Source organism: Frankliniella occidentalis, unplaced genomic scaffold, assembly GCF_000697945.3.
Source record: "Frankliniella occidentalis isolate FOCC.00 unplaced genomic scaffold, Focc_3.1 Scaffold179, whole genome shotgun sequence".
NCBI lineage: Eukaryota > Metazoa > Arthropoda > Insecta > Thysanoptera > Thripidae > Frankliniella > Frankliniella occidentalis.
The window spans coordinates 497,771-513,040 of record NW_026267305.1 but is presented as its reverse complement, the minus strand read 5'-3'; the positions used below and the strand labels follow the sequence as shown (position 1 = coordinate 513,040).

General features: G+C 43.4%; 1 protein-coding gene across 1 annotated transcript in view; it reads right to left on the bottom strand.

The window, feature by feature from the left end:
* Window positions 1–4,978: 4,978 nt before the first annotated feature.
* Window positions 4,979–15,270, bottom strand: part of LOC127750369 (uncharacterized) — a 31,815-nt gene continuing 21,523 nt past the window's right edge. The window contains exons 5-6 of the mRNA XM_052271929.1: window positions 6,624–6,883; window positions 4,979–6,542 (exon numbers count right to left, since the gene is read on the bottom strand). Of these exons, the coding sequence (XP_052127889.1) occupies window positions 6,464–6,542; window positions 6,624–6,883 (339 nt within the window). The 3' untranslated portion in view covers window positions 4,979–6,463. The remainder of the gene's footprint in view (window positions 6,543–6,623; window positions 6,884–15,270) is intronic.

The window sequence follows — 15,270 nt, the reverse complement described above, 5'->3', positions numbered from 1 at the left end:
CAATGCAAATTGGAAAGGTTAAAGTTCTCGAAACTATGGTAAAACTACTTAAAATACAGCACCAACACCATAAGAGGATATATACGGGCATTATCACTTTGACTTACTATTCAACAGCTTTTAATACGTCAGCAACACACTATAAAGTTGCACAAAGCAATAAGTTGTCAGACTCGGAAATAAGGTTATATTTGGCTGCAGTAAATATCTCCGCGCTGCTTTCTTTCTTCTCTATCTGTTCGTGATTGGCTGTCTGGCCCTGGCGCAAGCGCAAGGCGGAGGGTAGAGCGGGCGCGGGCGCGAAAGGCATGAACGCCTCACCGGTAGACAGTTGGGGCCTCCTGAACCGGGTTAAAACTTTTGACTTAAAATATAAAATAGGGTGGTGGTGGTGGTGGTGGAAACGTACGTGAGTGTACGGTGTATCACTGTACGTGCGCCAGCGCCACAAGACGTTCCACTGTGAAAAATATGTTTGTACATGTACGATATGTTTTGTAATTTGTCATCACAAAATGTGTCGCACGGATACGACGTCACACTCCTTCTTGATCGTCATTCGATTTCAGGCGAGGGGTCCACCACTAGCCAACTCGTTGTACACTTGCCCGCCCCCAACTCGCGTCGAACTCGCGTCGAACTCCCCTAGTGGAACGTCAGCACCGAGAGAGTGCCTAATAATAGGTGCTTTTAAAAAGCGCCTCCACACCGCCCCCAAACTTCGCAAACCACCCGAAAATGCGCTTTTCTCGCGAAGTTTAGGGTGGTAGTGTTGAGGCGGACACCTAATAGGCGCTCTGTAGGCGCTGGCGTTCCACTGGGGTAAGGTGGGTGAGGTGCTGCACCTCTGCTAAATGGTGGGATAAGTAGTACAATAATAAGCCCGAAGTGCCTGTCAGAACGCCTGCCAGGAAGTCCTGCCGGCCGCCGGCGTATGGTCGTTTGAGGCACTAATCCCCCAGGTCAGAAGGGTCGAGTGTCGATTGCGGCGGGGCCGAGGCGCGGATTGTCGATTGAGGCGCGCGCGGGGGAATCCGAGGGAGAAAAGAGACATTTCCCTCCGCACTCCGTGCGGCAGCGGCGCGGCGCCGGTGGATGGTCGTTTGCGGCGCGAGCGGGGGAAACCAGAGACGGACTCACACACTCGCTTACTGCTAAATGCGCAACGAATACTGAATAGAAGATACTTTATTTCACAATACAAAACAAATTAATACATCACAGTACACTTTTCACATATGGCAGCAGAGGAAATATACATACATAGATAAATGCCTAAAAACTTACACAAGTCAACAAATTTTAGAAAAAAGTATAAAATAACAATGTAAAAGCACTATACCAATAGAACTTATGAACTGTAAATATTCCCCATTAACCGAAGGTAACTTAGCATACCTCGCTCCTGGCGTAGGAACTCCGTGTAGGCCACAACACTTCTCATGCGCCTCTCCCTCGTCTGCACTGGCTCTCTGTGTTCCTTTCCTTATGTGTATTTTATAAAAAGCCGCAAGGTATATGTGTATGTTATAAAAACGTTAAAGGAAAAAACTTAGAAAATGTTTGCAGGAGTTTTCATCCAAAATGGCGCCTGGAAAAGACTCTCACAACCCAAGAATCGAAAATAAGCGATATACGACTTACGCTAATCTAGGTTGACGACTAGTTCAGCTACTTGATCTGTATTTCTTGAACTTCTTAGTGTCTTGCCCACAAAAAGAAAAACAGCCTCAGTACATGCCATAGTAAAGTCGTGGGTGAAAAACAATGTACAACTGATCTGTCACACGAATAAAATTCTCCAATGTTATTGGAGAGGCCACTTCTCAGAGATGTATCACTAAGTAATTCTTCAGTATCTTTTAGGATGACAGATAGTCGAGAAGAAGGTAAAAGAAACTTTGAGGTATCCAAACATTTAGTCAGAGAATCACACACTGTCTTCAACACTTCACTCCATAGAGCCTTTGAATCAGCAATGCCACAGAGGGTGTTGCCATCGTCCCCATTTTGTAGTGATTCTAAAAAAACAAACAAGACCACAGTACTTGTTGCCTTTGTCTCCAACAGCAACTTTGGATGACAAGGTTATCAAAACTTCTCTTGCAATCTGATCAAAAGTGTGCTGTCACAAAAGCACAATCTGATCTGGATGCTGTAAAGCTGCATCTGTTGTCAAACAAAAAATAATTAGTTTTAGAGAATGTTACGTTTAACAAACAAACAAACAAACAAACAAAGAGATGTGAAAATACTTCACCAGCTATCTTCTGTCCACGGACATGATTCGCTAATGACCTACGGCACCTGTTCTCTTTCCCATAGACATCGCATGTGCCACGCGTGGTCGCTTAAATGTTTTGCCTTTTGGTGCCCGTGAAAACTACCCCGTGTACATCTCGTATACACTCCGTATTATACGGCTATGATTACACGTTTCCAATATATGTGGCCGAATAGATTCAGTATACAAATTGTATACGAATTAATTGTATGCGGGCCACGCATGTGCCTGAGAGACCTGTATGTGCGACGTGTACGCAACGCATACGGAACGCATGTGAGCAATGCCGTATGTGTAACGTATTTGTTTAGATTTTTAGATACAAGCGTAGACCTTCACGCCATCCCCACTAAAACGACTCTGGTAGTGAGAAGTCCGCTGTTACAAAAATATGACCGCAGCGCTCAGAGTCCCGATGCTTAACGGATGTGAAGGCGGTCATACCTAACCAAGCGACGTCGTAGTCGGGACCTCCGAGCGTTAAAAATAAACAATTTACTTCTGGAATATGATTAAATTTCTGAATAAATGCAACATGTAGTCGGTGAGGACAAATGTTGATGAACACATTCTGCGCAAAATTAAAAGCCTGTGTCTTCAGAAAATTCTCATTTAATAGAAAAACGCCTTAAGTTGGAGACGCGCTGACTGCAGCGCCATCTTGAGGAAATTCACTGGCAGTCAAATGTTGAAATACGGAACACATACGGCTAGGGTTATTCCGGTGAACCGGTTTTTCGGTTTTAATCGGTATTTTGGCTGCAACGCGATCCAAACAAACGGAGGTGCGCAGCCAGCGCGCCGGACCACTGCACCGCCCGCCGCTGGGCGGTCCAGCGCGCTGGCTGCGCACCTCCGTTTGTTTGGATCGCGTTGCTAGGCGACGCGCCGCTGGAGTGGGGGGACCGTGGGAGCGCTGAAAGGGTCTATAGTTACACAGCGTAGCTTGGCGGTGGAGGCGAGACGGTTCAACCGCCTAATTGCGCAAGTGCTCTGAAAAACACGGCATTCCCACCCCAAAAAATTGTACTCTTAAAATATTACATGGGCATGATATGTACTCTCCTTGAGCACCCTAAAACTTGGGTTCAAATTTGGCCCATCGCCTGCTCTGGATAGGCAACCCTTGGAAGTGTGCAACTCTTTGGTTGAACACTTCCTTACATTGAACGCTCACTGTGTAGGAAGTGCCCAAGTTGCAAGTTGCAGACTTGCAAGTGTGTAACTTGCAGTTGCACACTTGCAAGTATTGAGCAGTTAAACACTTAGTTTATCAGTTTACTGATATACTACTGCATGATGCATCATGGCGGCTAATTGTAAGATATTTTATGGATTTTTTTTTCATAGCCATTAGAATTTTTTTCTTGTGCTTTCAGAGGGGAAGCCAGCAAAATCACTGTCTAAACAGTCAAAATATACTAATATTTTAAATATTACCATTTCTTAAACGTCATACATTACCATCATGGAAATTGTTAACGACGTTTTAAAAAATAAAAGAGTTATTTTAACTTTGTAAAAGTATTGGACTTACTTTTTTATGCCGTAACTTAAGTTACAGCACATGTTTTGTTACACTTTTTTTTTAACTACAAGAGTCTCACTTTACACATCAGACAATTATCCAGGAATACGATAAAATGTTGAACACAGTATACAAGAGATTTAATTATCTCGCAGCTCGTCGCTGAAGACGAGTCTGGCTTGCCCGGTGCGCCCATAGCCGCACTAGGCGTCACCTGTTCCCGCAACCTCACCTCTCGCCCTGCTGGTCCACTACCAGCCGAGCGGGGGTCTGCGTGCGAAATCCCTGTGAAAGCGCGGTCGAAATGTGATCATTCGGACGCTGTCCGGCTCGCCCAAAATACCCGACAGCAGTTCCGTCGGGTCGGGTCGGGTCGGGCGACACGGCGGCGGAGCGTCGGGCAAGCGAAAAGAAGGCTAACCCGCCCGATCGAAAACACTATCAAGGGCACATCAGCAGTCTCAGGAAAAGGCTTTGAACACACGGACGGCTCAACCACTTTGTTGGCATCTAAGACACCTTGCAGATTTGACATTTTGCCCTTCAGTTCATCGAAATCAATAGCTCTGTAGGATAAATCCTGGATGAGACCTTTCGCGGGGCAGTATTCAGATGTACACTTAAGAGTGTCCTTCACTGAGGGTGGGAGACCAAGCTTCTTCAGTAGTTCTTTAGGCGCTCTAGCACAATCAATTCCTACAAGACCGAAACCTTCTTCTTTTCAGGACTCAGTCAGTCGCTCGTATAAGAGCATGACTCCCAATTGGTCAGCCTCTGCGTATCTGCCTTTAGTTGCAAGATGAATTGCCGATTGTATGAGCTTCCCTGACGAGCCGAAAGACATGTTTGCGACAGGACATACAAAATAGAACAACTGGACATGGTCATATGATGTCCGTGTTATGGCTTAAATAGATGTCTTTTTGTTTCAGTTTTCCGATTTTGACATGAAAGACATTTGAAGGTCAAAAGAGACCATGTCCAGACCATGTCCAGACCATGTCCAGACCATGTCCAGACCATGTCCAGACCATGTCTTAACCTGGTCCTATGGGAGATATTATGTATATCCTATAGGACATAGCATGTATGTCCAATGGGATGTCCTATATGTCTCATAGGACATAGCATGTATGTTCTTTATGACATCTTACATATCACATCAAAAATTAACTCTGAACTTTATTCAGATCCTGTACTTGTACATACAAAAATATGTCCTCTTGTAAACTGAACAATCACTTACTGAAGTCACTTGGATTAGGAACTATAAATGCACACATATACAGTACACCTGTATCTGAAACAATTTCGCACACACACAAAAAAAATGTACATCCTACGGTAGAATAAACCCTACAAAAAATTACTTTGGTCATTCGATTAGAAACTATAATGTAAAAACAAAAACATCAGTAACTGTTTTTGGTTTCAAAAATAAAATAAACATTTCATAATGCTCCAAAGAAAAAACACTTTGGTAGATAAATAATCAATTACAAATCTCGTTACAAAAACCTTAAGTGCGCTATAAATTCTACGCCTAAGGGAACTCAACAATTTCCCCCTGACTACCGCTATTCTCATCACTGCCATCTGTATGCCTTTTGTTTGGCTGAGCAATACTTTCTGAGCTGCTTTGACTAGATGACCTTTTCCTAATTCTAGACTTATTGCTACTTTCCTCTGCTGGTTCGCAGTCTGACAGGTATTTTCCCAGGTGCCTTGTGTTATACGCCTCACAAAGAGGTTTCAGAGTTCTTTTGTTGTATATCATTGGTTTTAGGGCTATCTTTTTCCAATTCAATAAATTTAATAGCTCTGTAAACCAGGAAAAAAGGACACTAATTTAAAGTATTCTCATCGAAAGTGGCTTTTTCAGGGGGGTTAAAATTTTCAAATTGATTTTTGGCATATAAATGGATAAATATAGTTTTTGACCTATATATGACCATGGTCAAAGTGAGTGGAACTAAGAAACTAAGGAACTAAGAAACTAAGGGACTAAGAAACAACAATAGATTGTAGGTATGGAGCTATATTTTTGGCCCCAAACACTCAAGCGCAGAGAAAAAAATGACTGTTTTACTTAACAGTTTGCACGCATAATTTCTCCAGCATTATTGAGTTTCAAATTCTATCCTCAGGTTTTCGTGAATCAGAATCAAAAGGACTATTAATTTGAAAACTTTAAACCCCCCTTAATCTAGATTGAGACTTAAAACTTACGGTGCATTGACTTGAGGGGTTGTTACCTTTTTTTGCCATCATCACCAGTCAAATTGTAGTCTCCGAAGTCCCCCTCTGGCCAGACAAGCTCAACTATCAGTTATGAACCCCTGTTCCAAACCTCTAAATACTACAAACTAAATGTTTTTGAACGTTTTTGTGCAAATGTTCACACTAATTTAATTTAAGCCTACGTTTCGTTTTGCAAAAAAAATTACGACAAAGTGCATGATTTCCTACAAATGAATGCTCAAAAGTGTTCAAATGAACGCAGAGATGTGTGCAAAACAATTGATTGCTTAGGTTCGGACACACAGAAGATACAAATCCAGTAAGTGTGTAAGTTTTAATAAATAAAAGGTGCCTTGGCTGAAAACTATAATGTCAAGAAGGATCAGCAGCCAGTTCGAGGTTCTAAAGATTCAATCTTTTGAAAGGGTCTTTAAGTTTATGATCCCGTTGAGGAATTTGACCCAGTTTATCAAGCCGTCGCCGAAGGCCCTGATACCGAAATGTGCATACTTCAGATTTATCAACGATAAAACAATATAATTCTTCACTGTTTTTAATGGCATCCCTTACTCCCGGGAGAGCACGCCTCCACCCAGGCCGCGGGTGCGCAGGAGGCCCCGGCGCCCGTACGAGAAGCTCATCATGAGCAGGCGCCTCCGGGTCTGCGAGGGCGTCTCCTCGAGCCAGGGTCCGGAGTAAGCTGATGTGCAGAGCTGCTCGCGGGCCTCCAGCAACCCATCACCGAGGTCACATAGTGGCCACAGGACCACCAACACCACCGGTGAGATCGCAAGCGCGAACAGGTCTGCCTCGGGGCCGTTGAACACCACCTCTTGTTTGAATATCCCAAATCAGACCAGTGTTCCCTTTTATTAACAATGAGGCCTGAGCGGCAGCGCTGCCTCCAGCTCCGGCCGCTAGAGCGCAGCATGCTCTGAGTCCACTATGAGAAATCGTTCGCTCAAAATAGGGGTGTGGGTTAGGTTCTGCAATTACATCAAGTCGTATTATCACTTGAAAAGGGATCTTATTTAAGTTATTGTTGGTTTCAAACGTGTATGGTCCATCTGATAGGCGCACCTGACCGGTTTATTTCTCATAGTGGACTCAGAGCGTGCTGCGCCCCAGCGGCCGGAGCTGGAAGCAGCGCCGCCGCTCAAGCCTCATTGCCAGAGGAAACTTAAGCCGAATGAACTTTACTTCGCGTAACAGGATTCGCGATATCTCACGAAACACTGTCACGAGTGTTACGCTGCGACGCGCCTGTTACACATCTACCTAGGCCTGCGGCGCTGACACCAAGGGTCCGTAACTTACCATATAAGCACCTCATAACGTTTAGTTGATCGTTTATGTTACACCCGCTAAGTTACGGACGCCTGGTTTTAGGATTCATACCTGGTCATCCAGGACTGTCCAGGACCATATTTGCCAGTTTTATTACATTCTATATCGATTAAGTCATACATACGTTCTAAATACGTAATCTCGATCTCTCGCAATAGGCATTCCGGCTGGTCAAGAATACGATGTGCAATCGTCCTTTTCACTTGTTCTACTTAAAAACTACTGTTGAGTGTGTTGCTGGTCGGTTTTAAAATTATTAGTTTCATTTGATCCGAATTAGGTGCACATGCTTATTTCGGATCAGGCAATAATTCTAAGACCTCGTGAACTGTGGACCAAAATCTTGCTTGCCCCTAGAGCCGACCACTGTAAGGCAACAAGATAGCAAAATCACCATCTTGATCCAAAGCTGATCCAGACTGAGTTCATATGTGCCTATTTCGGAACAAATTCACGTCCGTACTCAAAATGCCATACTCTGTCAGTCCAAATGTGTACATTGTGCACTTTAAATAAAGTGTACATGACATGTATGCTTTAAATAATGTGTATATACCCATGCACACATCTTTTAAAGCGTACATGACCATGTACACATCTTTTAAAGTGTACACTTGGCATAATTACTAACGGTTGTATGTACACTTCAATAGATGTGTACACCGGCATGTACACATTTATAAAAGTGAACATTGGTATGTACACATTTATAAAAGTGTACATGGGTATGTACTCATTATTTAAAGCACACATGCCATGTACACATTATTTAAAGCACACATGTCGTGTGCACTTTATTTTAAGTGTACAATGTACACATTTGAATTGACAGAGGAACTCCGAAACGGGTGCAGTTACGGACACCAATAAAATTTGCTCTTTGTAAAAGAAGATCTAACCTTTTGGTGCCCTCGTACGCGATTGTTCTAAAACCTGTGTCTTTTGGTATAGGGCGGGAATACAAAAATCTGATTCGAAATTGGTTCAGTCTATTTTTAAGTCTCAAAATAAGTACAGTTTTTATCTTTTATAAAACAAAAATACAATAAAAATTCCACGTACCTAGCTCAAAGCGTTCTCGAGTTAATGTGATTACAGGCAGAGAAACGCGAAACTTTTTGAGCACTGGAGTAGGAGGCTTCGCTATTCGCACAACCAATAATAATACCATATTGACTAAAATTTGCCACTATTGAGCCAACGGCGTCTTGACGACACCCTCTTGCCTGACTCAAGTCCTAAAGCAACCTTTTGAAATATCTTGTGACAAAACAAAGTAATAGTGAGCGCCAAAACAGTTTCGTCCGTTTCGACTACCATTAAATCAAAGCTGCACGCAAAACTTGACTTGAGAAGTTGTTACTTTTGACCTCTACCCGCATTTTAACCTGAAATGATATTAGATCGACGTTTGAAACGTGTTCTCTGGGCTTTCAACTGAAGATTCCGAAATTATGCGTACATACCAAGTAATGTCAATTAGAGCAAACTATAACATTCTCCCACCTCCTAAACGATGAATGTTTATGTTCATCGCGGCCGCGCGGGCTGCTCGGGCGGCACTAGGGCGAAGCGATGGTATTTTCTGGTTGAAACCTTTCTTCTAAAAAAATTCAAACTCATACATATCTCTAGAACAGAAGCGGATACAGAGAGCGGTGGTAGGGGCGGGCGCGCGGAGGATCCGCGAGTGGCGGGCAAACGGGAGGCTCCCCCACCGCTCCTCCGCTGCAGAAGCTGTCAAGTCAAGCGCGCCCGACCCGCTCGCCCGCCCGCCTGACCGGGGTCTGAGTTACGTGCGCTACGTGATGGAATCCACCGGAATGACCGCCAAAGTGGTCAACCAACGTATATTTAGAAACGGGAAAGTCTGAGAAGTTCAAAGAAGGAAACAAATGTTCTTTTAGGAACCGTACAATTGTTTAAACTCGGAGACTTTCAGCCCTGCGAGTTTTCTTGCTTTGTTTCATCCTTTCTGTATGAGAATTTTGTGTGTGTGTATTGCCGTCGTTGTTGTTCTCGTTCTCGTTTGTTTAAAAAAAGAACGGAGAAGTCTCGCTCTCTCTCTTGTTTGTTTCGTTTACGAGAACGAGTCGAACAAGTACAATAGAGTGGGGAGGACTGCCGAGTCCCACCTCCAGGCGTCCCGGCGCGCAGTGCATTCTTATGGGAAAACGGCCTACTTTGAGGATGGCTACTGAGTTATTTTGGAGGTGCAGGAGGACCGAAGTGTTTCCAAATGGTCTTTCATACACAGAAAACCTACTCAGAGTCGGAAAATAATGTCAGAGTGGACTTGTTAATATAAATATATCGAAAAATACAAAAGTTGGCCGGAGTGTTGGATTTTGCTGATTTTGCGGCGATGGTGTAGAGGCAAATAGAAAGTTATCAATTTGAATGAGGGTTTATCTGAAAGTATGTTTTAATGCCTTTAAATTGACCCCATTGCCGTATTTTTCGGATAGCTCATTTTTGAACAGCAGCCGATTTAAAAAGGGCTGAAATGTACGAAATCAATCTTTTCTTATATCGACTCGCACAAAGGTATTCGACGCGTCCGTGCAACAATATCCTATCTGTTTCGCTGCCCCGAAAGAATAGCCTATCTGTTTCGCTGCCCCAAAAGACTAGCCTATATGTTTCGCTGCCCCGAAAGACTAGCCTATCAGTTTTTCGGCGCTCTCTGCAGCGCCATCTTCTTTTCATTGTGGGTTTGCTAATATTAACGGTAGAAAAATAATAAAAATGGCCATTTGTACCTTGATCTTCAAGGAACAGGCAGCAGTGTTCACTTTTTTCCTACTCTTTATATTGGCGAACTCACAATAAAAAGAAGACAGCGATGCAGAAAGCGTCGAAAAACAGATAGGCTAGTCTTTCGGGGCAGCGAAACAGATAGGCCAGTCTTTTGGGGCAGCGAAACAGATAGGCTGGTTGCTTGAGGTTGGTCAGGTTGTGTGAGCTGACCAAGCTCTCGCGCGCTTTCGGATTTGGTACTGACTGACTGTGAAAACAAAATGAGTGCTGAAAAGTTAGTAGACTATACTTTATATGATAATCAAATGCGGGCGTTCAAAGTTAAAGTGCCACAAACCAAAGTGGCGCTTTACAACATGGGTAAGTTGACTCATACCCCCAATCTTTTTAGCACCTGTCTACCAACTATTCTTTATTTTCATTGCGATGTTTGAACAAATCATTCTTGCAGACCATCATGCGTGCTTTCGGCTCTTAAATCAAGCGAAAAGGGGCCAAAGTCCCGCGCAGCCTGTTAAAGCAGGTTGTGACGATGGTGCGTACATTTGCAATTTGTCAAATTTTCCCCCATCATTTTCATGTCACGCGCTTGACGTTTGTGCATTGTTGTGTGTGTTTGGTTTGTTCTATATTGTAAGCGTCATGTCTATTGTCAGATCTGCGATCACCATCCAAGAAAAAGAGCAAGACCAGGCGTGGCAAGGTACCGATTGTTCGAGCAAAGCCACCTGTTGCACAGCTCAATTTAATAGCACTGCCAGATCAGCCCATTCGCACTCTTGATAATCACAAGGGTGCAGTGCTTGTCAATTATGAGGACTCCGGCCTAGCTCATCAACTCCCTGACAAAGCTGTGTCACTTCTGTACGTGAACATTAATGAAGCGAATGTTACGCTCAAAAATAATGAAGACTCTGTATCAGCTTATCAGCCAACAGCCAAACATCAGTGCTAGCTCCTCAGCTCAAAACCAGAATGTTGAAGATCTCAACCAGAGCTTTGGCGAGATAACTGTCGCAGGAGACGATCAACTCATTCCTATTTCTTCTTGTTCGCCCATAACAGACTCCACCGAGCATTGGGCCACATTGCATAAAACTAGTAAGTGAGTTATTGCCTATAACATTACTACTCTTTGTAGAGTTGCTTTTCATTTGGATTCATGTGTTGTGTCTAGAATTTGAAGACATCACTACTTCCAGCTTTGTTATCAAAGATAAGTCCTTCAAGCAGACTCGCCAACTTCCTGCTACATCAACACCCTGCAAGAAAAAAGTACAAATGAATGATGTTAGTGTGTATCAGCATAATACCTTTGTAGGGGAAAAAAGCAATTCATCTACCACCATAAACAAGCAGCCAATTTATAATACGGTAAGGTTGATGCGACTTTATTGATCTTATCTGTATGTATATCAAATGAACTCTCTATTTTGGCTGCAGGGTGGCATCAATAAGGAGGTCTATTGGGTCAAAGAGTGTGCAGATCAGACAATGTTGGAGAATAGTCCCCGTGTTCTTGTTGATAATGGCAGTAACTTAGCATTCACAGATTAAAACAAAGTGAGATGCTTGATTTTGTGTATTGTGGAGGTACAGCTAAATGATGAATTAGAATTGATTGCAGTAAACATTTTGTTGCAGGACACTGTCAAAGACTTTCTTGAGAAAAAACTATGTAAGGCTGGGTTCATAAATGAGGGAGACAAGTGTATAGTCAGTGCTTCTACTGAAGAAGCTGCAGCCATCATTCTAACGGTTGGTGAAGTAATTACGTGGCTCTTTTGCGGAAAAATTTAGTATTCGAGTGTGGTTTTACTTTCGCAATTCCATGCATTTTTATGCCACAGTGTTGAACTTGTGAAGAAGCTAATTTGGCCACTTTACTTGAAGACCTTCATTTTTTTGGATCTAAATTAAAACTCACTAAATATACCATGGATACTAAAAGCAATGTTGTCCATGAGAGCAGAGATAGCCATGACAATGAGCAGACAATTTGTGATTCAGTAAGTGCTGTGCGGCTTATTTGAAAGGGGTGGCGACTACCGACACCGACTCCGATCCCGCCCAACCTACAAATGTACACTAATTTCTCATACCTCTAGCTAGCGCTAGCCCGGGCTGGCGGGCCACGTCGTAAACATCGTTCTATTCCTTAATTATATATATTATATACAGCAAATGCATTTATTTGCACTTCTCAGACTTTCCCGTTTCTAAATATATGTTGGTTGACCACTTTGGCGGTTGTTTTGATGGATTCCATCACGTAGCGCACGTAACCCAGACCCCTGTCAGGTGGGCGGGCGGGCGGGTCTGGCGCGCTTGACTTGACAGCCCCGCACCACTGCTCTCTGTATCCGCTTGGGCTTTTCTTAGTTCCGGGCAGCGCTCCATTGAAATACCCTATGCTGCAACAGTGGGTGACTAGTAGGGTGTTTAAAAAAAAAATACCTATTTCAAAGCGAGGTTCATTTGATAGTTCATGATATAATGGTAGTCGTGAACATATATGACCGTGGCCTGTGGTGCGATGAGAGGAACCAGAACCCGGCGCGATTCGTAGAAAAAATGGGTGGACCTATTGATTGATAGATTGATTTCGCGGGTATCACGACCGAATGTTCTCGGTCTCGCTTTGCATCGACGAGGCCGACCGCGCCCCTTCGTGTCCCAGCAGAAACAAGCAGGCCCGCCCTTCCGCCAAACGGTGTTGCCAGCTCCGCTCCGCTGCGCTGGCAACTCCTTTCGGGAGAGGCACGGCCTGCTTGGCCTGCCGGTGGCGATGGTCGGGCCGCACAGTTAAAGTCTTACGAAGCAAAATGCCAAATGCTTCGTACCTACGAAGGATTTGCTCCCTACGAAGCGGTCCAAATCCTTCGTATTACGAAGGATTTGGTATTTTTCTTCGTAAGACTTTAACAGTGCGACCATTTCAGTCAAGCGATTTACTGAAGAACATAATCGTATGATGTGACCTGTGAGTCATTTTTTAGCAAACTAAGGCTACCGGCGCGGGGGCTGCGGCCCTAGAGATTTGCTCCTTGCACATGGCAAGAGACTGTAACGGGGCAACACCGTGACTACACCCCACCCTTCTGCTATGCTTTAGAATAAAAATTGCGTAGTTCTTTATAATTTAGACCAGAACCATTTTTACTGACCACTCAGTTTCCATCACTTAGAGGGCCTCTCTTCATTATACACTGCTCATCAAAATTAGCGGGCGGATTTTTCAAACTGACGTAGATTCTATGTTTTTTGAGCAAGGAAGCTGAGAATTGGCATGCAGGCGTCCCAATCATTCATCTCATTGCTCAGGAAGTGCGCAAGCCGTTGCTCACCCCCAACGAGCTGTGCACCCCCTAGAGTGGAGGAGGGTGAAAAAAACCGGCCGTAACAACTCACATGTCATCTGACAGAGGTGCGTATGTCACAAATTCAGAATTTTACAGGGGAAGCTCTTTTCTGTGCAATCAATCCATATTTTTGAAAAGTATATTAAAAAAAAATTGCTTGAAAGCAATAGTTTGCAAGATAGACTGACTTACGCTGTTCTGCTACCAAGCTGTCATCTGACCAAATATACGTAAGTCAGTGACATACGCACCTTTGACTAGATTTTTGCTGACATGCGCACATTTTGTCAGATGGAACTTCTGTAGACATACGCTTGTTGGTAAGTGATTAGCTCATTTTTTTTTTTTTTTTTTTTAGATAGAACTGTCATTGACTTGCGCTTGTTGGTCAGATTACACTGCTGACATGCGCAGAATTTTTCAGCATACATAAATGACTTCTTTCATTGAATAACTTTGTAGAATTAAGTTTGCATGGTTTCATCAAAGATTGTGAAAATACCATTGATGCCTCCTAACTTTCTTTCCTTTCCACTACCATTTTACAAAGAGCACAAACCGAAACGAGGTTGTGTTGTTGGTTGTGAGTTCACTACCTGCAGAAATGAGGAAGGAAGCCATCCTAGTTGTTGGTTATGTCACTCCACTGTTAAAGGTGACATGCTCAGTAAGCACAATGTCTTGTCCTCGTGACCGGCCCTGCCCAGGGTAAAAAAAAAACATGACTTTCATGGTCAAATTGAGATTTTGACCATGGGAAACCAAAATTTTAATCATGGACATTGGCTAGACCATGGTGATCACCTATGCCCATCTCCCCAGCCATGATACTCGCACTCGATTGACCATGGACAACGACAAGACCATGGGCAAGTGGGATTCCACACCATGGTCTACCTCGGCGTTCAGACATGATTACAGTGCGCCATCTCTCTGGAGCTCGCGACACTAGCGACCAAATCGTCATTGTAAACACGGGCACCGGTACAGGTCATCAACTTCGTGGTTACGTATGCAGCTGCGTCGGTGCTTCTAAGTGATTGAAGTTTTCGTTTCAATTTAAAGTTTTGATTTTACCTACGAACGCCAGGTTGTCGCCCGAATGCCAATAGAACGCCGTGGATTTTTTTAGAATGTAAGTGACTGTCGTTTTTAACGTTCCCCCTCTTCCCGGCAAAACGACGACTAACTAACCTAAAAACAGATTCATAAATAATTCAGTATTTACATCTTATGGATAGTCGAGGGCAGATTTTAGATGTAGAGAACAATCGTGGATCTGGTGTCGGCATGTCCTCATTGCACCACTAGTAAAAAACACTGTGTGAAATGTTTGGTTAGTTTGGTGATATAGGAAACATTTCAAGTCTAGCCTAGGATCAACACGTTGAAATAATATTTATCAAAAGTATCTAAATTTTACTTTTGGTAGTTCGGAAACCATTAGATATCGTTTATTTTTCGTGCCGAATCGAACCAGGCCAAAATTATTATCAACTTCCACAATTTAGATTTTTTCACGAAATGTCGTGTTTTAATCGTGAACTTAGACGCGACATCAGAGCAGGAGAGGGCAGCGCGGGGGAAGGGGGGTTGGGGGTGGGGAGGGGTACCCAAAGAGGTTACCACCCTACCAAACCACCATCTGTCCATCGCTAGCAGACCTGATTTTTTTAATAAACACAATACATATCAAGCTCAATTAGGACACATATTTTTTTTTTAAGTATGGATGTTTGTTTCTGTTT